Source organism: Amphiprion ocellaris, chromosome 18, assembly GCF_022539595.1.
Source record: "Amphiprion ocellaris isolate individual 3 ecotype Okinawa chromosome 18, ASM2253959v1, whole genome shotgun sequence".
NCBI lineage: Eukaryota > Metazoa > Chordata > Actinopteri > Pomacentridae > Amphiprion > Amphiprion ocellaris.
In genome coordinates, this window is record NC_072783.1 from 25,978,872 (window position 1) to 26,005,578 (window position 26,707).

Consider the following 26,707-nt stretch of genomic DNA (forward strand, 5'->3'; position numbering starts at 1 on the left):
AATTTTCACCACAATGAGCAAATGTTCTGAAAATGTTCCCCCATGCAGGGCTTTTATTGCCCTTGATGGAGTGAGGCTGAAGGAGGCATTTACACCTCTGGCTCTGCTGGAAATCAGGGCCTGACTGTGTGATATTTTTAGTCTGCCATTAGAGCAGCAAATTACTCAGAGCACAAGCTTGTCTGTCTGCTACAGAGGAGTGAAAATGTATCAGTGACAAGGGGCATTCTTTAAACCACATTTGATATTGCTCCAACAAAAGAAGGGGATGTTAACAGTGAAAATAACTCTTCTTGTACAGGGATCCCAATCTGCTCACACCCTGTGTTTGAAATGTTTGTGGTTTGGAGTTGCTCCTCCTATTTTTTTTGGAGGTTTTACAAATTGTCTGCCTCCTGTGAAACCGCACCCTCACCTGTGTGGCGTGTCTGCACTGCACCTAGTTTCCTCTCTGACTGCCGAGACACGCTTGGGAATGGCATTTCAATAACAGCCTAACCGGTGGAAAATGGTCAGAAAAAAATCCTCGAGTGCCTCAACCCAAATCTCTCACTGACACCGACAGAAAAGAGGAAAAACATGAGAGACACAGAAGGAGAAGGAGGAGGTGGAGGCGGAGGCGGCAGAGACAAAATCAGTAAATCTGAGAAGGACCAGGTGGGTAGGATTTCCATAAAATCCTTCGGCTGCTGTTGTGATAACACGCCGTTGTTTCGGCGAAAGTTTAATACGAGACAAGTCTGAAAAGTGGAAGTTGTACAAGCTACTCGAAGCCGGAGAGTCACGGCGTCGAGTGTTTAAACATTTATCTGCGTCGAATAACACTTATTAGGTTGTAGTTTGTGCATGTGCTATAAAAAATACTCACATTTCAGTGTCTGTTCTTGGAAACACACGGCCACTGTGGCGTTGCTGATAACTTTAGCTAGTTTCCGCTCGTGTTTGTTGACATCTGTAAACTCGTCCAACCGGCGTCGGAAGTAAAGTTAGCTTAACTTCGCAGCGGCTAATTAGCCTCTAACTGAAAAGAGCTTCGGTGAGTCCTTTCTAATAAAACGGCTGCTTAAATGTTTATTTAAGTGTTGAAAAGTCAAGAAGACACCTATAATACGGAGCTGACTTAAGGTGCAGTTCAGCGTTTCACCATAAACAGCCAATTCAGCGCTCCTTCAGGTGTAGTATTAACGTTAATAATGGCTGCGTCCCATTCCGTGGTGCGGTGCCACTGGTTGCCCTGTGGTGGAGTTTGACCCGCCGCTGGCATAGCTAAATGGGACGGGGCCGTCATGTTAGCAGGGGCGGCTCCACATATTCTTTATAGGGGTGGCCATGAGGGTCCACTGAAAATACCGAGGTGGGACACAAAAACGGCAAAACACTACTTAAATTCCGGAATTCAATTATGCTGTCAAAGTATAGAGGCTATTTGAAAATTGTGTGAACATAAGAGTTAAGAAATCGCCTTGTAATATATTTTGATTTGTTATTAATTATGTGATGTGCATGGTCTAATGCAGGTGCAGTTAATATTTTGGTTACTAGGGTGACCACCGTACAAAATGGCCCAGGAGAAGAGATGCTACAGTGCATTTGAAGCGGTCCGCACATGTACAAGTACAACCAATTATGGTCCAATTAAATGTATTTTCGTTGTTGCTGTGCTACTTTTTGCCGTATTTTGGTCGATATTTTATCTACTAGAACAAGTGTTGATGAAAAATATGCAGAAGACTAGTTATAAATGATAGATTCCTGCTATAATATGCTGTTAAAACATTACATGCAATGTATATCACTCATAAGCCTTTCTCGATTACCGATAATTGGCATATCAGTTGATCTCTAATCAACACCTACACGGTGATATGGCGCCAAATATCTTTTTGTGAAATGGAAATATCTCCTCAAGAAAAACAACTTAATTTGTAGGACAAATAGTTTTAATAAATTTTAATAAACAGATCAGACTTTTACAGTAATTGTAAATCCTGCTGTAATGGACCTCAGCATTTAGCTGTGTGAACCGTGATTTCACTGCAGGTTAGAATCTGTGACTATGAAAACTGTATGTTTTCAGTAAAGTACTGTTGCTGAATTATGGAAAATCCTCAAATCACTTCACACAACTGCTGCTCGTGTGTGTCTATCCATTAATGCGACAGCTCAGTTCACACTTGTGGAGTGTTAAGAGTTACAAAGAAATGTTGCCTACGTGACTTTTATGGGTAAGTGACCAGGTTGTGCATCCGCACATGCTGTCAACCCATTTAGTGCATGTCTGAAAGGGCTTTTTGTGTCATAGTGCACAGGGTCATTTACTATTGCATTCTGATCAATTCTGTCCCCATGTTGAGATAATTTACTTTTAGAAAAGGAGTAATTAAGATATCCCTGCATTGTCTTATGGAATGAGATGTTCATATGGATGCTGCTGCTGTCTGATGCTGCAGGTATTGCATAAACTCAAAGGAAAGACTCCTACAAACAGCTGGACACGACAAACTAAACCTCAGTTCCTGTTAATGTTTTGAGATCTGTGTGTCGCCTCCATCAGCTAAAGGCACACAGACTGTGTTTTTTTTCAACTTCTGTGACTTTTATGAACATAAGTGTTACAATCATCTAATGGTGCTTGCGCTGGACACTTAAGTCACTAAAACTTCAGCATCTGAGTTTCAATGAATGAATATGATCAATCAGAGATTTTACAATAGACATGGCTACCCTGAATCCAATTTGAGGCGTCTCCGCTTCTTTTTGCAGTTTTGTCAGTCAGACGTCTTACCAATAGCACATACATACTATTATTATCATTATCATTTGGCCCATTATATTACAGTGGATTAGAAATTCAATCTTTAGACGATTGGAAACTCTTTTTAAGTTGTAATTTCAAAGTCAGTCCAGTTCAGTTTCAAGTTGGGTCGCCCCTGGTTTGACATGTAGGTTTGTAGTTGGACTCCAGAATGTGTGGACTGAAGATACGTGTCCACACACACACACACACACACACACACACACACACACACACACACACACACACACACACACACACACACTCACATAGACAGTCTATGACACATAGCAGCTTAAAAACATGAGCTCAAACTACAGCACCACGTCAGAAGTCACAGCCAGGTGTTTTAGGTACTGCATGCCTCAGGAGTTTATCACCAGGTCTTTCTCTGAGCCAAAGTCAACAGTTCTCATCTGAGAGTTTACTACACCCTGCAGCCACATACATACAAGGGTAGAAGTTATTTTAAGCTTCTTTAAATTAAAATGGCACGTATATAAATTCAGTTCATCAAATTGTTTTTAAATGTTTTCAGAGCTGGATCCCCAAAATCATCAAAAAAAGAGTGTGCACCACCTTTGTTGAGGATTCATTCAGGTACTATGAATGCTACTATGTGAAAGTAATATCTCTCTTTTGACTATAATAATGTATGAAAAGATAATCAGCCTATCTCACTGATGTATTATCCTCCTACCTCTCCCAGTAATGGTGCACTATGTCAGTGTGGGGGTGCCAGAGATGCCCATGCCTCCGTGGCTCTCGGTGACTACTTCAGCACAGCAATTGTGAACCACTGGGACAGCGCCCAGCACTCCTCTGAATACCCAACCGATGCCTTTGGAGAGCTGCAGTTCGCAGGAGCCAGCAAGAGGCACAGCTATGTGGGTGCCTGATAAATGCTCTCGGAATGAGTCATTACATGCTTTATTTCTATACCATTAGAGTGTATGATGAAATCTGTAGTGTTTTCTGAACCAAATGCCTCTAAAAGTGAACCAAACAAAGATTCAAATGCCTCAAGAGCTGCATTAGTCAGTGCTTTTGATTTTCCTAACCTTTAACTTCTTGCTACACCTGAGTAAACAAGAGCAATGCACTGAGAGTGAGATACTGAAAAGCTCTTTGCTTTTTTATAACTAATCTGAAGCACTTCTATTACAATTTAGAGGTCTGGAAACTGATTCAGCATGTTAGTTCAAAGATAAAATAATTACAATGCTTTGTTTAGTTTTGACATGTATTTGATTCATTTTAATCAACCAAATGTCCATTTTGCCTCTCAGTACCTGCGTCTGTCATGGGACACCCCTCCATCTATGGTCTACACCTTGATGACGGCACACTGGGGTCTTCCTGCACCCAACCTGGTGGTTTCTGTTGTGGGCGGAGAAGGCAGGACACAGGTGAAGACCTGGGTGCGAGAGGTCCTCAGGCAGGGACTGGTGAAGGCCTCGCAAAGCACAGGTAAACAAGTCACGAATGCAAACCTAGCAACACTTCAAACATTGCTGCAAGGGGGTGGATCAGAGGTTGCATGTACACGTCATGCATCATGCTAGTTACCTCAGCCTGTGGTTTCTGTTCCTTATTTCTGTGTCGGTAATTCTCAGCATGTCATCATAACTTCCCTTTTACATATAAAATAAACTGACGAAATTGCCTTTAGTGTGGTGAATGATGTTTTAGTCATTCTGAAATGGTATTAGTTTTCTTATATCGAGTGACCCACATACGAAAATGCTGACTACCAGTCTTGTCTTATGATTGACATAAATACTGCAAACTAGTATTTCAATGTAACATGCAACAGCTTTACAATAGGATTTGTTTGCATTGTTATATAACTCTATAATACTGCATAACTTTAGGTCTTTTCAGTGAAGTGCTTGTATTATTTTTATCTGCCTCTTGTAGGAACAATTTTAATTAAAAGTGAAGAAAACTGACACATCAGTGTGTTTCTACAAATTGAATACTGTTTAAACTTTACACTTGCTAACTATCATAGCAGCTGATGAACAAATGAAGTCAAACCCCTCTTAAATTCTTAAACATTTTGATAGAACTGGCAAATATTGGGCAATAGTGAATCAACACTTTCTTGGAAGACACAGAACTAGCTCATGGCTTAAGCAGGAAAAATCCAGCTGTTGCAGAGTGTAGTCCCTTTACACTGTACGACTCCCTGGGGTTTGATCCTAATTTGGTACCACAATGGCTGTTTCCTGCTGACTCCTGTGCCAAGAGCAGGTGGCACACAGTGATACGGAACTGCTGTCATTTGAGGTCACTTGCTGTTCTCAAAACAAAGCCAATAAGACATATTCCAAAACATACAGGTGCACAGATACACAAGTTGAAATAAACATGTTTACTGGATAAGTCGAAGGACGGTGGAGTGGTGAGAGAGTACACGCGTTGCTTTTGTGCTCCAGAAGTGCTAAAAGCTGTTGTAGTTTTGTGCGCTTCTTTGGTATCTGTAGTTTTCTTACTCTCTTTAAATGGCAGTCTGCTCTGCTTCAGTATTTGGATTTTCTCCTCAGGGATCCATAATGTGTTTCCCTTCCTTCCCTTTCCTTCTATTTCAGTGTCTTTACTGTCTAATCTCATCAGTGTTGTTCTCTGTAATGGTACTTTGGTTTATATAATTCAATTCTAGTCCATTTTGTACCAACAATTAAATTTGCAAGTAAAAAATCTGATGCACAATTTACATTTGTAGACATGACTCACAACAGAATTGGAAATAAATTCTTTGCAGAAAGTGATTAAAGCTAAATGTCTGAAATATGCACATTACAAATATATAATTTAGAAATTAAAATATAGATGTATGAATTTAGATTTGCATTTCTGAAGTGATGGGATTTCAAACATTCAGTAGTTGTTGTGGCATAAAATTGTTCAGATGTGGCAAAGTTCCAGCTAATAACAGTGAAGAAAAACATCTCTTTCGTTCTTTCTCCTAAGAGTTAAACCCACTGTTTAACTTTTTCCACCCAGGTGCGTGGATCCTGACGGCAGGCTTGCGTGAAGGCGTTGGTAGGTGTGTTGGCGAGGCGGTGAGAGATCACGCCACTGCAGCTTCATCGGTCTCCCTCAACAAGGTGGTGGCGCTGGGCATCGCTTCATGGGGCCTCGTGCACAACCGAGATCAGCTGGTCAACCCTCAGGTTGTACAGGAAGTCACGTTGACAGATTTCTTCACCTGCTAAAAAGTATCTTGCTGTAAAATTTACTTTAGATTTAGATTTCAACTTTTTTTTGTCTGTTTTTTTTATTTGCTGCAAATTATTTTAGTGAGGTCTCAGTTTAAAGGTTTATGATTGATTTCTCAGTTACAGCCTTTTTTGTGATTTGCATTATGTGGACTTTAATTTGAAGTGCTCAGAATAACTTATGTCCTTCATTCTGAAGACCCTATTAATGCTGCACATATTGATATTATGGGAATAAACTCTGAAATAATGTACCCTGGATTCTTCCTTTTGCAGGGCAGCTTTCCCGCCAAATACTACGTCCAGAACCCGTCCCGAGACTCCTGCTGCCTGGACAACAACTACCAGGCCTTCCTGTTGGTGGATGATGGGAGTGTGGGCCGACGAGGAGGAGAAACGGGCTTCAGAGCCAAACTGGAGGACTACATCTCCCACCAGCGCACGGGCATATGGGGTGAGAGTTTGCACGACACAGTATATTGCACACTGGTAAATTCAAACTTTTAAGATGAAATTTTTTGTTAAGAAAGTAAAATATTTGACACTTGTGACAGCAGTTGTGTCGTTCCTTCATTAGAATTGCAGATTGAACTGGATATGAGAAACCAGGATTTATACAGGAAGACTGATAACACATTAGCAACACATTATCTTGGATTAATCCATTAAACCAAACTTAGAACTGACTGTAGTGAGTTAAACTGCCATTTTTTCTGTTATTAACTTTGCTTTTCCTGTACTATTATTCCAGGTACTTGTCATTATGTGTAACCTGAATGTAAATAAAAGAGAAGCACCTCTAATAAATGGAATTCTCTCACATCCATGAACATATTCTTTCTCATTCAACCATCTGTTCGGCCCTCTTGTGGTGATTCTTTATTAATGCATGTGATGTTAAGATGATCCTTTGGTATCCACTGGACTGAAGCCATTGCATGCCACTACATGCATTTGAGACACGGTGCTTGAACATGTGAAGTCAAGCAGAGTGTTAGCAAAAAAAAAAAAATCACAGGGTGCTCTTTCTGTGTTGGTTGTGTCTCTCAGCTGTTGTGCAAATATGGTCATAACCACTATTGTCTCACTAAGTCTGTTTAAATAGAAAAAAAATGTCTGTGTCTTTATAGGCAGTGGCAGCATTGACATCCCTGTCCTTTGTATGCTGGTATCAGGGGAGGCAAACATGTTAGAGGTACAGTCACTGCACAGCACTACATGATTAGACTAGGTTTAATGCTAAAATGTACTTTTATATTATGCCCTTATATTCAGATTATGTAAATCTCTGTCATTCCTCTGTCAGAGAGTAGATCTTTCCCTGAAAACCTCCATGCCCTGGCTGGTGCTGGCTGGTTCAGGAGGCATGGCTGACTTCCTGAGCGACGTCCTGGAGAACCTGTCCTCAGCTCCTGTCGTCCAGTCCTCCGGCGAAGGTGACAGCGAGGCGGGTCCCAGTGTGGATCTGAAAGACAGAGTGGCAGAACGGGTTAAGAAATATTTTCCTGCAGAAGCGGAGACAGACAAACTAGTTGAACGGGTGAGAGCTGTGGACAGACGCTTGTCACTCTGTGGGTTTTTGACATGTAGAACAGGCAGAGGAAGGCCTGTGAGCTTTTTATACTGTGTTCATTCTGCCGCCACTAACTAGATTAGCATTAAATTTAACATTGACATTCATGATCTCAGGGAGTCTCTGGTTCACCCCGTGAGCTTTATTTCAATACCTTCAGGCTAAGTTAGCTGACATGATATTTCATAATAAAATAGATTATCTGAACATATTTATACTGCCTAAACAATCAGATCTTTTTCCGTTAATGACCCTGTAGTCTTTCTTAGAGCACAGCCATCAGCATCTATCATTGTTGTATTTAACATAAACAAAATTAATTAAGTCTCTAGTTGGCCTGTGGAAATTCTGGCTGTTTCTCAGAGTCCTTCATGTCTCAGTTTGTTCCAGATTCTGCAGCTCCAGGCTGTTATTTATTCAGTTTTTATTTCTCCACAATTGACTCACTTACAAGCTGCGGCACGGGTTATTTTTACAACGCAAAGCACTGAAAGAGGATCGACTGTATAGAATAAAGCCAATAACTATCAATTCAAAGAGTGCTTAGGTTGGGCTTGACATTAATTTTGCTGATCTACTCATAACGCATGTTGTCAAATGAGTCAAATATATTAGAATTTAGAAAATATCAAGATTGCTGTGCCAAAAGCAGAAAGTCTTTGCTCAGAATTCTCACCGAGTTTTCTGTTTTTGTTGGTTTGATGTCACTCACCGCTGTGTGTGTGTGTGTGTGTGTGAATAAGGAACACATTGTGAAATGCTTTGTGGAAGCCAAGGTTAAACAGTGCTATATCACTCTACACCATTTACATGTCTCCTTCTCTACACATCCTCCTCTTAGTGACAGCTGATAAGCATACTTTGCATGGTTGATTTACTATTACCAAGCACTGACAAGAACAGGAATTCTCCTTTAAAGTTGTTGCGTTATCCCAAATGAATCCAGCTTGCCTATGATTTAATTTTTATTTCCAGGCTGTGGTTTCTCTGTTATAAAAGAGGCATTTTTGAAGCCAGTCTAACTATTTTCTCACACCATAGAGGTTTGTGGCAGATTATTAACTCATCAGCGTTCTTAATGGTTATTGTAGCAGTAATGTAATCAGTGCTTAAAATCCTATTATGCTGATTTCTGTTGAGCCAGGGATTGTTTGGAGTCGTACTCTTATCTTAATCCTGCTCACTCAGCATGGAGAAGCTGTGCAGTTAATGATATGGGTTTGACAGCATACTTTGTCACCAAATTGTTCTTCATCAGTGATGCATGCTTTCGAATCTCTTTCTCGGTATCTAGTAAGTGTTGTCCTCATATATCTGACATTTTGTTGCGTGTCTCCAGGCTCTGAGCATCTACCAGAACAGAGACTTGATTACAATCTATCATGGAGAGCAAGAGGGTCCAAATGACTTCGACACAGTCCTGCTCAAAACATTAGTGGGAGGTACGTGGAACTAATCTGTATTATGAATTTTACATTTTTTTAGGGGGCAACCCGTCTGTGCTTTCCTTAGTTTAATGTTTGTGATGTGTTTTTGTATTCCAGCTAGTAAGCAGCGTGCTTCAGTAGATGCCAGCCCTTACAATGAAGAGCTGAAGCTCGCGGTCACATGGAACAGGGTTGACATTGCCAAGAGTGAACTCTTCAATGGAGACATTCACTGGAGGGTGAGGAGGGGAAAACACACCACATCAGATGTTAGACTAAGAGCAATACCATCACTATAAAGTAGGCGCCTTATGTGGATAGTATTATAGCACTTTTGACATACAAAACGGTATCAAATCACTCCAATTTGATTTTATAAAGGCATTGTTAAAAGAAAATAAGGGCTGTCCTGTGTAAAAATGCTCGTCTTCATTCAATCAAACAGTATGAAGACTTGGAGGACTCCATGACAGATGCCCTGGTCAATGATAAGCCCCAGTTTGTGCGGCTTTTCACTGAGAATGGCCTGAACATCCTGGACTATCTGACTTACGGGAGGCTGGAAAGCCTCTATCGCTCTGTGGCCGATGGGACTCTGCTTTACCAGCTGCTTCAGCGCCGCCTGGTGGAGCGACTGGGAACTGCAGCTGCTGCACCTGCCACATCTACCGTGGAGCCGCCTTCGTCCAAAGTGGCAACAGACAACATGCAGAGTGGACCAGTGATGGAGATCACCCTTTTTGAGGTGGATTTGTCTGTTAAAAGACGGAGTCCATTCTGTTGGCTCGTTTTGCTCAAGTAGAATTTGAAATAATGTGAAGAAAACTTACACTGTTGTTGTTTTTACTCACTGTTTCCTCAGGTGTCTGGAGTCTTAGAGCTCTTAATGGGTGATGTCTGCCAACCATTTTACTACGATGCTTTGGACTTAAGGCAGATCACATCCAAAAGGAGAGCTCTCAGAGTACTTTGAATTTATCTGAATAAGCAAATATGCCGTACATCAAGGCTTCAATGAGACATGACAACCTTTCTTATTGTTTTGTTCCTCCCAGCGTGCCAGTAAGCTGCTGCGTGGAGACTGCTTGTATCGGGAGAGACGCTGCCTCTTCCCCTGGGCTTCACTCTTCATCTGGGCCGTCCTGCAGAACCGCAGTGAGATGGCCACGTTCTTCTGGGAAATGGTAAAAGCTCTGATGCAGAAAGAAAAAATATCTTCTATTGCTGTTCAGTTTGTTTGAAATAAGTACCCAGCAGTCCTCCATGCTCTCAGTGCAGTCAGACATGAAAGAAGTGGGGCTAGTTTTAAGAATTTTGTTTATAGTGTGACCCTTTCATAGTGTTATGAGATACATGTGAGAAGTTATAAGATAATTACTTGGAGAGGGAACAATAAAAACCAATGTTCTTCTACACATTTCAAATTTATTTGAATTTTTAAAAATGTCTAATGTTTAAAGAGTTTAATAATTACAGAATTTTTTAAATGAAACCATCTGAAAAGTCAATCTGCTAACATTTTTCATCACAACCAGGTGCAGAAGTATTTAGAAACAATTAATGTAGTCAATTAGCATGTATTGATTTTAAAAAATATATCATTTCAGATCTTTTTAAATAAAATGTTACAAAGTTTAGGTGTTAACATGAAAAGAAACTAGTGACAAAGAAGCACAAATAATGTAATTAAGTAAAAATCCAAAATAGCATAAAATGGAGGCACTCAAATAAAGTGCACGTACCTCCAAAATGTGTTAATTGCACTTCAGTATTTTAGTAAATGTTCTAGGTTAGGTTTGATCCACTGACTCTTCACAGCAGCTGATTCTTATGAAATGAATCCCAGTGATTTACACTGTTGTTGTCTCCTGCAGGCAGGAGAGTCAGTTCTGAGTGCTTTAAGTGGCTGTAAGATACTGAGAGAACTTTCCAAGTACGAGGTGGAGACTGAAACCAAACTGTCCATGAAGGAGCTGGCCCAGAGGTTTGAGAATCTGGCACATGGTGAGACCTGAAATCCATTTTCCTCTACTCTTAGAGATCTATTTTTAGATATTTTGTTTTTGAAATACTTTGAAAAAGGGCTCTTTTGTGGTTCCCTTTAAAACAATAGCAACACAACCTATAGATAATGAAGGCCTGAATATGTGGGTTGATGTTTTTAGGCTTAAAAGAAGATTAGTACCATATATTTTCCTGTAGCAGCAGCAGTAGTTTGCTTGGATTAAGTAGAAATATTGTGTGGATCGCAAGAGTAGCTCATCTGTGGCTCACCAGAGCTTCCACGTGTTTTAGTATGATGTTACACAGACTGATCTTATGTATTTATCACAGAATTTGACATCTGACTTACTAATTCTGGTGTCTTGATGAAAGTAAATGAATATATTTTTGCTTGGTGATGGGGTAACCACCTAACAGAACTTGTACCTGTTTTTCGCGTGTCTTGTGTACGCTTCCCTACCTCAGATGTCTTCAGCTCTTGCTATCGGAGCAACGAGAGTCGCTCCTTCACCCTGCTGATCAGGAAATCTCCAGTTTGGGGAGGCACCACCTGCCTTCAGATGGGCATGGGAGCTGATGCACGGCTTTTCTTCAGCCACGATGGAGTACAGGTACGTCACAGATTTCACACTTGTGAGGTGAAAGACACCAGTGGAACCCATTTCTCTAATGTTATTATAATTCAGTCAGCTATACTCATGCATAGTCTGCTTGAAAGGTTAAAACCAGGACTTGAGCTGCATCTGGAGTTGGCTTAGCTGGATTTCAGGCTAAAGTTTGATATGTTTTGTGCCTTAGAAAATAATTAATTGTTGCTCTGACAATAATTACAAATAGCATCTCTTTAGTATAACAACGTAGTAATGGTATTGTACTATGCAAACCATGCTGAGCAAATGAACTGCAGTTGGTGAAACTTTTCTCTCCTCTTCCAGTCTTTGTTGTCTCAGATCTGGTGGGGCGACATGAAGAGGAACACTGAGGTGTGGAAGCTGCTGCTCACTTTCTTCTGCCCTCTCCTCTGCTACACCAACCTCATCTCCTTCAGGTAAAACCGACATTTATTATGCCTTTTTGTTTTGTTTATTTTTATTTTTTTTGAAAGATTTCAGAAACATCTTTAGTTTTAGTTTGCTGCATGGATTTATATGTTTTCCACAAACTCCGCCTCCTAGGGACCACGAGGACCAGCAGCAGGAAGAGGAGGGGAAGCCTAACGAGGATGGTCCGGGTCGGGACAGCGACAGCCTCTATGGGACCACCGTCTTCTCTTTCTCTGACATCAAGCACATGTAATACTTTTCTAAACACTAGTGATATCTTGTTATTAAAGTGAATTAGCTGCTAAAATGTGCTGATATGCCATAAATGTGTCGTCGTACCAGTGAGGCTGATTCACAAGGACCAATCACTCCCAGGACAGCTACCATCAGAGGTGAGTCCTGTTTAGATCCTTTTTATTTGCTGCTGTCACTGTGATGATCTACTAATCTTTGTCCAATAACTTTGAACCCAGGCATGCGTCAACCTCGCCCGCCACCGAAGCGTCCGTTCATAGTATCCCGATGGCGTCAGTTCTGGTTCGCACCCGTCACCTCGTTTTTGGGCAACGTCCTGATGTACTTCCTCTTTCTCCTGCTTTTCGCCTACGTGCTGTTGGTGGACTTCAAGCCTCCGCCGCCCGCTGGTCCGGCCATCACCGAGTACGTGTTGTACTTCTGGGTGTTCACCATAGTGTGTGAGGAGATCCGAGAGGTGAGCGTAGAAACACATCTGTTTTTATATATACTTAATGCATCAACCTATCATGTAGTCAAATTTTAGCTTGATATATCCTATTTTAGCATTATGCATTGAAATTTGAAGCCATGTTTGAACCACAATGCCTGAAGAACTATGAAAGATAAAAGTCTGACATTTTCACTGCTATTTCTCACTGTACCATTGATTTAAAATCTGCAACACTCTTTTTGTGGTACAGGTTGTCCTATCTGTTCAATTAGTTGTGAAGCTTAACAAAAATAAGTTGTTCAAGTATTTCATATTAGAAAGTATTCTATGTTTTGTATTGTATCACATGCAATTATCTAGTTGACTTCTGCATGATCTTTTTTTTGTTAATTTATGCTCAAAGATGGAACTTCCATGACACCCTTATTTTTTTTTCATATTTCCACTCGCCCATAATATGACTATTTTTGATTTGCCATCCAGTATTACAGATTCTGAATCAATAGCTTGATAAAAATGAAATTTTCAAGCTTTTTATCGTTAATTATTTGTGGGATACTGTGGTTCAAACATAGCCTCAACTGACAAATTGTAAAAAAAATGTTCAGAAAGTGGGCAATTTTAAAAAAAAAAAAAAAAAGTAATCTTGGAATTTGTCTACTACATGAAGCTAAAATTTCAAAGCTACCATTTTAAATGTTAATAGATTAATAGAGCTGGTCAAGCAGAAAGCCCTTGATGATCTGAGATGGTATAACCCCTGCAGATAAACCAAACACTGATCCATCCATCTATTAGCATTAGCTCTACCTGCTTTATCCTGTAGAGGGTCACAGGGGTTGGAGCCTTTCCCAGGTTGGGCTGGGTGAGAGGCAGGTTTTGCCCTCCATCATACACTGCAGACCAAACACAAACTTACGAAATGTAAAATGTTATACTGATAGGATTTTCACCCATTGCTGAAAATGATCTCTTTAATTATCTTCATAGCTGTGTTTTTTTTCCTGTAAATCTGAGCATTATTGACGTTTTCTTCTCCAAGACATTCTTTCTGGGGACGATGACCTGGCGTCAGAGGATCAGAGTGTATATTCAGGACGTGTGGAATAAATGTGACCTCACTGCCATCATACTGTTTGTCATCGGACTAATCTGCAGGTACGGACAGCGAACGCCGTATACACACAAGCAATTTACAGCACACCCAATACGAAAAAGACTTCTACAATATCATGGTTTAATTAGGTTTTTTATGTTGCAAAATAAAGACTTTTATGAAAATATTGTGCTTGTATTGTGTTTTAAGGTGCTTGTTTTTTTTTTAATTTTACAGCCATTATTGATAGAAAATATAAAGAACTTGTAAATCTGCTGCTCCTACATACTGTATGTGTACTCAGCACTACGGTCTATACACTGAAATTACTTTAACCCATTTATTCTGACACTAAACTAGATTCAGTTACTATAAAGTAATATTTTGGTTGTTATTTCAGTAGGCCTATTGGTGCGTATGTGCATTGTTTGTACTACATGGTTCAACCACCTCCAGCGGTTACAGTTAGATTTAGTTTACCTTTTTGGCATCATTACTTTGAGAATCCCCATCTTAAAACACAGCACTGTGTTGCCTAATCTGTCACAAGTTCACAGGTGAACATATGCACAGTTCAACCTGAGTTTTAGTTTATTCTTTGTGTTGGTTAAAAAGTCTTCTGTACAAAAAAACAGTTAGAAAACAACATTTTAGGACACAAATAGATAAAATCAACACGCCTGCAATTTTTACCATGTCCATAAAGTTGTAACTACACTGCTAATCAAACCATTAATGCCACTCTTACACCCAGCAAGATCCAAATTTCTCTTGATATTTTTAAGTTGTGTTATATTGCATGTTGACTACTGGATGATACTGATACCACACTGCTTTTGCTTCACTCTACACGTTTTAGGATGTTTCACTGGTCCTATGGATTCGGCCGGGATGTCCTTTGTGTGGACTACATGGTCTTCACTCTTCGCCTCATTCACATTTTTGCCATTCACAAGCAGCTGGGACCAAAAATCATCATCGTAGGCAAGATGGTGAGAAACTTATAGCTCGACATTAGTCACAGCTGTTCTTTACATTATAACGACAACAAGACTACTGTTTTCTCCTGCTCAGATGAAGGATGTGTTCTTCTTCCTCTTCTTCCTGGGGGTGTGGCTCATGGCATACGGAGTCGCCAATCAGGCCTTGATTTACTCGTACGACCCTCGCCTCGATCGCATCTTTCGCAGGGTTTTCTACAGGCCGTACTTGCACATCTTCGGACAGATCCCTGTGGAAGAGATGGATGGTATAAATGTTTGCATGGTGCATGTAGAGGAGAACATGGATGACTGTTACAGTTTGAAGCCAGTTTAGGAATGTTGTATTTTTCTGCAGCCTGTATTTCACATCCAGTGCGGCTTCATAATAGAGCCTCCTTACATTTTAATGTCTTTTTTTCTTTCCAGTGGGGAAAGACTGGGATATGCCCTGCACAGACAACATAACTTTGATTGAGGACGGTGCAGAGCCATGCAGAACCCTCTACAGTAACTGGCTGGTGGTAATTCTGCTGGTCATTTATCTCCTGGTCACCAACATCCTTCTCATCAACCTGCTCATTGCCATGTTTAGGTAAAGAACGAAGATAAAATCTCCATCTGCAGCTGCGTTCACACGCTGATCTCAAGAGTGAGTCACCGTTGCCCTTTATTTGATCTCCACACAGCTACACCTTCTCTGAAGTGCAGGCCAACAGCGACATTTACTGGAAGTTCCAGCGCTACAACCTGATTGTTCAGTACCACTCCCGTCCCTCCCTGGCTCCTCCTTTCATCATCCTCTCTCACATCAACCTGTTCATCAAGAGGACCATCCGCAAGGTGCCATCTGTCAAGATCCACCACTTTGGTCAGTATTTGAACAGATTTCCCGTGATTAATGTCATAAAGTTGCTGCTTTCTGCACATGAAATGCTGAGTTAGAAAATCACGCCTGATTGCACATTTTTAATATCTTCTAGTTGGGCTTTATTAATGTAATGTTTTAATTTGTGGCTACAATTTTCTCTACTCAGTGCAATTCCTCTAATGGCAGCATCTAAAGCCCTTTGCATAACACTGCTGGCTTCATTAATCTGTTAAAGTGATGGCATCCTATTGTTCAGACATAGTTCACTTTTAGGTTAATAGTCCTCATGGCACCTACCACAGTGATGGCGAGGTCTGTGCTGTATAGTATATCTACTGACATAATGTATTAATAAACAAAAGACTAAATCTGCATCCCCCTATATAACAAATCATCTAAGTGCAGCTTATATACTGTGACTTTGTGTGACCTGTCAGATCCTGATCGATCCTGTCTAGATGTTGGGGATAATTTATAATTTTAGGTAATTAATTGGGTTACTTCTGTTATTCAACATGTGTAAATACATGCAATTCTCTTGCGTTGGAGATTCATATGACTGCTGCTGCTGTTTGATGCTGCTGGTATTTAATAAACTCAGGAAAGATTCCTACAAACAGCTGGAAGAAACAAACTAAACTTAAGCTCCTCTTACTAGTCTTGTTAATCTGATCCGCTCTGTTTTTACTGCAGTAAAGCTTTGTGTTTTTTACAGAGATTTCAGTTCATAATAGATGTGAAATTTTAGAGCAAAGTGATGAAAACGGGTTTTGTGATTTTGGCATTCAAGCTGTGTCTTTGGTGCTCTTTGAAATGTTTTTGAACAGAGTATCAGTGTGTAATTGTGGAAAAAGCTTGCCTCAAATTGCCTCAAACTCCAAGTTTATTCTTGGTACATGACTCAGGACAGTTCAGACTTGGCCTTAATTGAAAATCACACAAGAATATTACTAGTGCAGACCCAGTAACACTGCTGCTGCGGTTCTGACAGAGAAGATACCATGGTGTTCATCCAGACATGAAACCAACACCTTCAGTTACCTTCAGATTAATAGAAAAGAGAATGTGTCTGACAGAGCTTTAACAGCCACTAGATCAGGGTTGTCAAACTCATCAGGAGCCACATTCAGCCCAATTTCATCTCAAGTGGGCCGGACCAGTAAAATCACAGCATAATAACCTAAAAATAACCACAACTCCAAATATTCCCATTTGTTTTAGTGCAAAAAAGTACAATCTGGAAATGTTCACATTTAAGGAATTATCTTTTACAAAACATCATGGAAAACCTGAAATTTCTTAAAAATATGTTCAATTTCAAAAACATTATGCCTCAGTTTATCATTTACACATTACATCATACAGATCACAGTGTACCTAGAAAGACACAAAACATTTAGTCACAGGTATCTGGAACTGAACAATATGGTATTTTACTTTATGATCAAAATGACAAAAATTAGACAAAAAAACACAAAATACGACAAAAACAAGACAAAATATTTCAAAATGAGACACAAAGCGACAAAAAAATGGACAAATGACACAAGCGAAACACAAAAAACAATGAATAAAGCGAAACAAAAAATGACAAAAATAATACAAAAAACACATGCGAGACAAAAAAACCCACAAAATGACAAAAACGAGAAACAAAATGACAAAAACATGAGACAAATGGCAAAAGTGAGACAAATGATGATCAAAACAACTTGTCAAGATCTAGAAATTATTTTAAATTTACAGTTTCACAAATTTACAATTTGCAGTTGATGTCCTCTGTTTTTACACTTTACAAAGTCGTCCTACGGGCCGGATTGGACCCACTGGCGGGTCGATTTTGGCCCACGGGCCGCTTGTTTGACACCGCTGCACTAGAGGAATGGACTCATTGGTTACAGCCACGTTTACTCTATTTCAGCCGTGGCGATTCCCGCGCAGTACATTAGCTAAAATTGATCAGAAATGTGAAATAAATGCCTTTGCCTTTTAGTATTGCAGTTAAGAGGAAAAGCAGCCAACAGATTAATGACGTGGGAGACCATCCAGAAGGAGGACTTCCTAACTGCTCAAAACAAGATCCAGAAAAGCAGCGACTCGGAGAGACTCAAACGGATGTCTGTCAAGTGAGCACACCTTCATATGTTAGTCGCCGCAAAATAATTTATGTTTTGGCTCCATCATACTGAAGTAAGTGACTCCCTCTCTTTATTTAAATTTTTTTTTTTAGAGTGGATGGACTTGTTAAACATCTGACTGAAAGCAGAGACTTTGATCACAGGCTGAGAGCTCTGGAGAATGAGGTGACATTAAATCGTGTTTTTTATTGAAAGCATTTAACTGAGCTTACACTACATTTATCATTCTGTAATTTTTGTGTCATTCATGATGCATATATGGAATTACTATAAAGGAGCATGTATCCCGCAACAGATTATCACAGCATAGCATGACATAACAGGAAATATACAGTGTATAAGTGTCAAAACGGTTTTTAGCAGGAGTTATGTGCGTCTGAGCTGGGCCCAGTAACTTCCTGGAGTTATATGGCCATTGAATAGATCCAGGCTAGATGTATCCCTCAGTTTCTAGTCTTTATGCTAAGCTAACTGACTGCTTGGGTTAGCTTCATATTTAACGTACAGATGTAAAAATGATTATCAAACATGCCATATTTCTGACTGTAAAAAAGTATATATCCCAAAAATGTGAAACTGTTGCATTAAGTTGATGTTCAAATAGGACAGCATGTGATATCCATTAGTCAAACTGGAATTGGCAGCAATCTAAAGGTCCATTATATAGGATTTATTAGTGCGAGAATCAGAATTGCTTAGAATTAGCCCTTCATATCTACAGAGGAAACAGCAAAGCCCACTATGTTCAACATCATCATTCTACAGTAGCCCAAGACAAACAAACCAAACACTGGCTCTACATCATATTTTTTACCATCTGCCACTTCACCACTAGATGCCACTCAATCCTACACACTGCCCTTTTAAAAAGTCATTTTTTGTTTCTGTTATCATGGATCACAAAATCTGCCTGTATGATTGCCAAGGCACACAATGAACAGGAGACGTCAACATGCAGTGCGTTGCTGCCTTCCTGCTTGGTGTTTGAAAAAGCCAATCCTTCATCCAGGTGTGTTAAATTAAAGTTCTGGAGTTGTATTGGAATACTGTTGTATTTGTTTTTTCAGATGGAGTATTGCTCCAACGCTCTCAGCTGGATTGTGGATACTTTAGCTCAAGGAAGCACGTTCAAACCACCTCGCCCACCACCGACAATACGAGGTATGACCTAGTAATTACACAACAAGAACATACATGACTTTGTCTGTACTAATATGTGTCAAATATCTAATGTATTCGTTTAACTTGTTGTTATAAAATGTTGGCCTTGAGCCATTTTTAACTTAATTGCACCCTCACTTATCATCCTCCATGCATTCTTCTGCACAGATGCCTTCCCCTGTTCTTCAAGTTTGAGTTGATTCAGCCTCACTCAGGGTGACACGAATCATGTTCACTTTGGCGGCTTCTGTACAAACCACCAACCGGCCGTACTTGTAACCACTGGACTCACTTAGCAGACTCTGTCAGTACGGAACTAAAGTAACTAGAGTCATCACTACTGTTGACAGTAAATGCTGTTGTATTCAAATACCAAAGACAACTGTAATGTAAATAATGAGACTGGTTCATGTTACTCAAATCACAGTGCACATACGTGAAATTAAATCACAGCATTAGTCTCATACATCTTGTATGTTTTATGCAGTTTACTTGCCAATGAGGTGATGTCTTCACTGCTGTAGTTTTAAGCTGGAATTTTATGTGTTTTTTAAAAGTTTTCTTCTGATATATTGTAATACTGTTTACAGGGGTTATATTAAGCGCACATAGTAACACTTTCTGAGTTCATTTACACTAAATGGTTGCTCCCGTTCAATCACACCAATATGTATAATGTAAAATGTATTTGCACATTGTTTTTCTGTTCAATAAATTGTATATACATAATAATTATTAAGTGGATTCTTCTTGTTAAAGAAATAGCACTATTTCTTACATTTTGGGAAATAGGCTACGTTTATTTCACTTTTTTCTCACTTCAAGTTAGATGAAAAGATTGAACCTTTCATGAACCAGCAGACAGTTAGCTTAGCTTAGCCGAAGACTCCAGACAAGAATTAACAGCCATTCTGGCTCCAGATATAACACGCTAGTCGCTGACAACAACAGATTAATTAGCAGCAGATGCTGGTTGTTACTTTTTAGACATGACCAGGCAGGCAGTTTCCCCCTTTTTCCAGGTTTTATGCTAAGCTAAGCTGACCAGTTACTGGCTCCTGCAACATATTTATTACACTGTAAAAACAAAACATTTCTAGCCAGTTTGTCGACAAATTTACTGTTATTGTGAATATCATCCCCGGTTTTTAATACACTCTTATGTGTTAAAATGTTCCATTGTTTTCACTGCTGTTGCAATTTTTGAACATTACCGTATTCCACTGTTTCTAAGACATTTTTACTTACTGCCAGATTTTGACAGATTCTGTTTACAGTGCACTGTAACATGCATTATAGAAAGTTAATGTTTTAAAACAATTTACTCTTAACTTACAGATGCTAAGAGGTCTTTATATATATATATATATATATATATATACACACATACATACATACATACATACATACATGTATATATATGTATGTATATATATATATATATATATATATATATATATATATATATATTTATACATACGTACATACATACATACATGTATATATATGTATGTATATATATATATATCTATATATATATATATATATGTGTGTGTCACTACAATACATATCTGGCAAATCAATCATAAAACATGTTTATTTACATGTTGACTGAAGAAAAACAAGCAAAAAAAAACACAAAAAGAAATGGGCTAAATCTATACAAAAGGTCCACATTAAAAGAATTTTTGATGTGTACAAATCTTATGTTTATTTTAGCAATATTTGCAGCAGTTTTCTGCGGTTTTTTTTTTGTTGTTGTTTTACAGTTCTTGAGTGTTACAGTGTTTCACCATTTTGTAACATCTTTCTGGCACCCTTGTTAAGGTATTCTTTTTCATTGTTTAAGCAGTATCAGGCTTCTCTTATTTCAGGAACTTCTTTTAAATCCTCGTCACTGTGACACTTACGGAAAGAAAAACATAAAAGAGGTCTAAGGGGAAAACACTGTGGAGTAACTTTATAGTAACACATGTCTGTGAATGGCAGCAGTTAAGTAATACTAGTTCAAAGAAACTCATGTTTGGTAATAAATTACATACTTTTTAATTAAGTACAAAACGTGGGAGCAGGATAGTTTGATACACTGTTGAGGGAGGTGTTACGGATAGTGTGAGCGCTGCGTGGTGCTCAGTTTCAGTATGCCGGGGCTCTACTGAAGGTCACATAGTGAAGCAAGCTATTGAAGGAGCCTTTACTGTAAATAGTTAGCTGGGCCACCTGTCAATTGCAGCAGCAGCAACTCACACTGAGAGGCAGCGTCATCACTTTCTGCCTTCTTGCTGCACGATGGCTGCAAATGCAAGCATGTGTCAGTGGAACTGAGCATTTCAAACAGCAGTGCAACGCTGTTGAATCTAAATCTCCTGTCTGTCTCTCACTGGTTCCATTGTCAAAAGCTGTTAGAAAAAAAACATTATGTGCTTACAGTGTAAACTTTGGAATGTGCACACCACCATCCTCTCCGTTTCCGTCTATTTACATCCACCCCATACATCATTCTGGCATGTTCTCGTCTGCTTCAGGACTGGCAGGGACATATTTCCTTCGCTGTTGAGACTCTGTCTGAGACGTGCTGGTTAAACCCTGTGTTTATAAAACACCATTAAAGGGCATATTATTTACCATTGACTGAAAGCTGCTCATCATATTTTCTCTTATGTTTACCTCCAATGAGGGTTTTTTTTCTTTTCAAATGGGGCTGTATTCAGTTGTACTGTAATATACTTTCATGTATATGCAGTCTTGAGTTTCTGGTTATTGTACATCCAAAAATTTTAGTGGATAGAGAATGAACAGTTAAAGATATTAAAGTGTGTAAAAAAAATGTGAAGATTATTTAATCATTTACATAGCTTTATTTTATCGTTTTAACATTTTTTCTCACTAAGTTTTCATAGGTAATTTCTTGTTTGGCAGGTTCACAGACCTGGAAATGTTTAATGAGTCATGGTGACATAAAATTTGAGAAAAATACCTGAAAAATACCTTCAACTTATCCTGCCCCACGCATTTCCTCTATGCAAATTTATGACATTTACGGCATTTATTTGTGATATGACAGAGTTTCTTCTGTCTGTCAGACCCTGTTTTTATTGAGTCCTTTATTTACAGCACAATAAGTTTTGTTTTAAAAGTTTTTATTTCTATAAGAAGTGCCGAACAAGAAAAACTTTGATTTGTACACACACAGAAACAGATAACATAAACTTTATTGTTCCCTCACTGGGGAAATTTATACACGACAGCAAGTGGATATAGATAAAGCACATAGATAAAATTAGACTAACAAAGTAACACAACAATAGAAAGTGCAGTGATATCAGACAGATAAAACTGACTAAAATGTATAAAGAAATACAATTATTAAAATCTATTAAAGTTCAGACTAAAAAAAGCAGATTTTGAGTTTGCTTTTAAAAATATCAGGCTTCTCTGCTGCCCTCAGGTCCTCTTTAGGGCCTACATGTACCAATGTATAAGCTGTTGGATCTTTTTTTGATCAGATTTAGACAGTAAAGGCTACAAAGTGAAGTAGAACTTGATCCTCAGTTTGAATTAAGCCCTCCAACTTTCTCCTCCCTCTCATTTCCATATGTTCTTTGACCTCTCTTTTCCCCACCCTGCTGTAGTCCAGGACCCCCTCCCTCCCCGTCCACCCACCTCTCTAATACACTGTGTTAAGGGCATCAGGAGCATTCTTACCCAGACATGTGCCTCTGTCACTCACGTCCATGCAGCCACACAACTGCACCGCACACACAGTTGCATTCCCACTGTGTCTTCTGTGTTCCAAGCACAAGGCTGGCACGCTGCTCTGCTCTCCCCGACTCTCTGCAGGCCGGATCAAAGACCTGAACAATATCCCCTAACCTACTGCAGCCTTGTCACCTTTTTCCTGGGGATTTATTGGGTTTTTAATTGCCGAAAACTCATCGGCTGTTTTGGTTTTATAGAGTGAACAGAACAGAGACGCTCTTCCGTGCGTGGATTTGCGGTTTAAAAGGAGCTGTACAAGTTTTCCAACATGGCACCCGTGAAAGGTTGGATGGTGGGGCTCCTGCTGGTGCTCCTGTGTCCATCACAGCTCCCACTGTCTGGGTTGGTTAGCGCCCAGGAGGTGGCCGAAGCAGAGGAGGTCCACGTCAGAGATGCTGAGGAGATGGTGGCCGAAGAGGGTGAAACCGCCGAGGGAGGTGATGGCACAGAGGAGGAAGTAGCGGAGGAGGAAGCTGATGAAGAATCGGATGATGGGGCAGAAGAGGAAGAGGAGGAAGACGAGGCAGCTGAAGAGGAGGAGGACGAAGCTGAGGAGGAAGAGGATGCTGAGGAGGAGGCAGAGGCAGAAGAAGAGGAGGATGAGGAGGAAACAGAGGAAGAAGAAGCAGCAAAGGAGGAAGAGGAGGAGGCAGCAGAGGAGGAAGAGGAGGAAGCTGGTGATGATGAAGCAGAGGATGAGGAGGCTGATGAGGATGATGAAGACGAGGAGGAAGAGGCTGGTGATGATGATGAAAATGAGGAAGAAGAGGCTGCTGACGATGATGAAGACGAGGAGGAAGAAGCTGGTGATGATGATGATGATGATGAAAATGAGGAGGAAGAGGCTGAGGATGAGGAGGCTGGTGATGATGAAGCAGAAGACGAAGATGAGGAGGCTGGTGATGATGAAGCAGAAGACGAGGATGATGAGGAGGAGGAGGAGGAGGAAGCAGATGAGGATGATGGCGAAGCTTCTGAAGGAGAAGAGGTAGCTGAGGAAGAGGAGGCCGGCGATGCTGAGGAAGAGGAAGCAGAGGAAGAGGATGGTATAGTCACTCTTTTAATATTTCAGAGTTTTAACAATACTAATGCCACATTGATGGGTTAAGAAGATACTAAACTATGCAGTATATTGATATAAAGTGTAATTATTCTGGGTCCTTTGAGTGACTCATTACTCTACAGTAGCCTTCTGACATTGTTCTACTGACTGCAGTTACTTTAGGAACACTGTCATACATTTCAATCCTAAAATAGACTGGCTTATCTGCTGGGTAGCTGGCAACCAGCACCACAGAAACCATTCGAGGCTGTTGTTGAGCCAATGTGGCTTTTGAGACTCCAAAACACACACCTGTAAAGAGCGTCAGTTCAGAAAACCACTCAGGTAGAATTAATATTAAAAACAGGGTTATTTAAAACTACTTGCCAATGACTGAGTAGACAAAGGCAAAATTTTTAATGTGTGGTCAATACCCCTCCTAACACGTGGGCAATAGAAATCTGACAAAAATGCAATGGCTTGGATCAGCAAAGTCAAATTAAAAGAGACTTTTGGGGCCACTTGGACCTTTCAGTTTGCTTTTTTAGGCCTTCTCTGTATCAGCTGTCAAACTATCAAGTGTGTCCACCTCAGCGCACTCATAGCTGAATCATTCATAGCAGACTGCTGAAAGAAAGTTCACAACTTAACATTTACTTAACAACCCTTTTTCACAATGGTGTGTTACATTATTGACAAGTAACACAAACAGATTCATAAACAAAAGATAGTAATTCAGAAATGGTTCAGGCACAGCAAACGGATAAGGGTAAGTATATTAATAAGAATGAATAGGACTAATATAAATACCCAGACCACAGTCAGTAATCAAATCACATCACCATTATAATATCATAAAGCCACATTACAGTAGAAAAATAAGACTTACCTAACAGGTTTCGGCAAATTTACCAAATCAAAATAAAGGCTAAGGGAGGGCAAACGTCTGCCTCGACTGGTGAGGGTGAGGGTGAAGGATAGCAGAGACCAACAGGCAACAAATAAGAGAACATAAACACTGGATTTGATTTAATATTTGCTCTCAAAATACTCTAAGATGAGTGGCAACCTGATGGGTGCAAATGGCCCGAGCAGCAACTCCCTGGTTTAGTTCCCAAATGGGGCGACGTGTCATTTCACTTATCTCTCTCCCCACATTAATGTGTCTCTAATGTGAAATAATGGCATAAAATTACCACAAAAACATTAAATAATCAAATAAAAGTACCTTTTGGAACTACAGCTGTTTTGGAAAATGTGACATTTATGGCTAAAATGTCGTCAGACGTCCTACAATTGCGTTAGTTTAGCATTTTAGGCAGAAAACAAAATAAAAAGTTACATCCTGACACAGGACAGTGTTATATCATCACTTACTTTATGTGTCAATCTTATTTATCCAATTTGTGAGGAATATTATATTATGCTTAGATTGTCTGAACAACAATTACAACTTTGTGTCACATTCTGACACTAATGATCTGTCATGATATGTAATTAAGAGGAGACTTACATCAAGCAGAACCTATATTTGGCCATTTTAAAAGCCATGATACTTGATGCAGGTCCTGTAAATATGCTTTGTTGATTCTGTTGAATTTAGATGAGGCTAAAGTTGAAGACACAAATGAAGAGGAGGCAGCGACTGAAGTGCTGCAGTTCCACTCTGGGTCGGTGTGTGGTGTTTGCTCCATCTGTGAGGTAAAATCACAACATATTTCAAAAGTAGCTCTTGCAGAATTGAAAGGGGAAGCTACCGTTGTGTTTTCACTTAATTCTTCATTTAAAGACTAATAACTAATATTAACAAGTATATCAGGAAGTCTTGCTTTGTTTCAGTCACTCTGATACATTCGATAAATGCCCGATCACTCTTCTCCTCTTATAGCATTGCTCTAAAAACTGTGACAACTGCCCCTGTGAGGAGGGAGACGAGTCCGATCACTGTGAGAGCTGCCAAGTAAGTATCATCTGCACTTTGCAAAACACTGATCATGACACACATCCGATGCTGACTAGAGCCTCCTCATGTTAACCCTGTTGTGTTTTCTACAGAGCTGCTCATCCTGCTACATTTGCCCCATACTGTGTGATACAATTTGCACACCAGGTAAACACAGGGAGTGGCTCCTCATTTTTTCTGCACATGAATGGCTTTTTCTTCACAGATGTTATCATTCTAATTTTTTGTATTTTTCCAGGCGGCCTCGTTGATGAGCTGACTGGGTCCCTCTTTCAGTAAGAGTCTCTACTGTCACAACACACTGACAACTCAACAATGCAGCGACACACACAGTATTGCTACACTGGTGGCTTTACTCAATCTCCTATTTTTGTTCTTTCCTTTTTTTTTTTGCAGGACCTTTGCCTCTCTGCTCTGAACACCCTGACATGTTGTCCTTTTAGTTTAGTTCCTGCCCTCAGGACCGATGCTGTCCGGCTGCTCGTACCTCACCAGCAAAATGAGGATTTAACACCCAGCAAGAGCTTGTCGTGAATCGTACAGCTGACAGGAAAAAACAACATTCATGTTTTAATTAATGTTTAGTTAAGATTTGTAACCTGAACTAAAAAAAAAAAGTCAGTGTGCAGACTTTTTCCTTAATGTGGCTCTTTTTTTTTGTAGAATTAATATTGTGGAGCAACTTTAGTTGTTTATAGTCATGTCTTAGTGGCAGGAATCTGTATGAGAAAGATGAACATGATTGCCACTCATGCAAATTTCTCAGACCATGTCCTTTAAGTACAATTACACACACACACGCACACACACGCACACACACACACACACACACACACACACACACACACACACGTTAATACAGAAACATTGCACACAGTGTTCCTAATAGTTATCTGATAATAAATTTAGTTCTTTCTGTAGAAACATGTGGAATACGTCTGGTC

At 39.7% G+C, this 26,707-nt stretch overlaps 2 protein-coding genes across 2 annotated transcripts; both read left to right on the top strand.

The window, feature by feature from the left end:
• The first annotated feature begins 396 nt into the window (after positions 1-396).
• LOC111584597 (transient receptor potential cation channel subfamily M member 4-like) lies at positions 397-19,731 on the top strand. The gene is made up of 28 exons (XM_023293762.3): positions 397-657; positions 3,333-3,394; positions 3,504-3,681; positions 4,084-4,264; positions 5,804-5,973; positions 6,295-6,472; positions 7,149-7,213; positions 7,325-7,558; positions 8,931-9,033; positions 9,136-9,257; positions 9,464-9,763; positions 9,881-9,982; positions 10,074-10,202; positions 10,893-11,022; positions 11,488-11,633; positions 11,958-12,070; positions 12,198-12,314; positions 12,408-12,457; positions 12,539-12,777; positions 13,796-13,911; positions 14,709-14,841; positions 14,924-15,098; positions 15,259-15,424; positions 15,519-15,700; positions 17,694-17,826; positions 17,931-18,003; positions 18,906-18,999; positions 19,168-19,731. Exons 1-28 carry the CDS (start codon positions 580-582, stop codon positions 19,197-19,199), a joined length of 3,801 nt encoding a protein of 1,266 aa, XP_023149530.2. The 5' UTR covers positions 397-579; the 3' UTR covers positions 19,200-19,731.
• Positions 19,732-22,719: 2,988 nt separating this feature from the next.
• LOC111584639 (cilia- and flagella-associated protein 251) lies at positions 22,720-26,687 on the top strand. Its single transcript, XM_023293828.3, has 6 exons — positions 22,720-23,804; positions 25,404-25,501; positions 25,689-25,760; positions 25,856-25,910; positions 26,002-26,038; positions 26,160-26,687. The coding sequence occupies exons 1-6, from the start codon at positions 23,027-23,029 to the stop codon at positions 26,179-26,181; spliced, it is 1,062 nt and encodes a 353-aa protein (XP_023149596.1). The 5' UTR covers positions 22,720-23,026; the 3' UTR covers positions 26,182-26,687.
• The last annotated feature ends 20 nt before the right edge of the window (positions 26,688-26,707 follow it).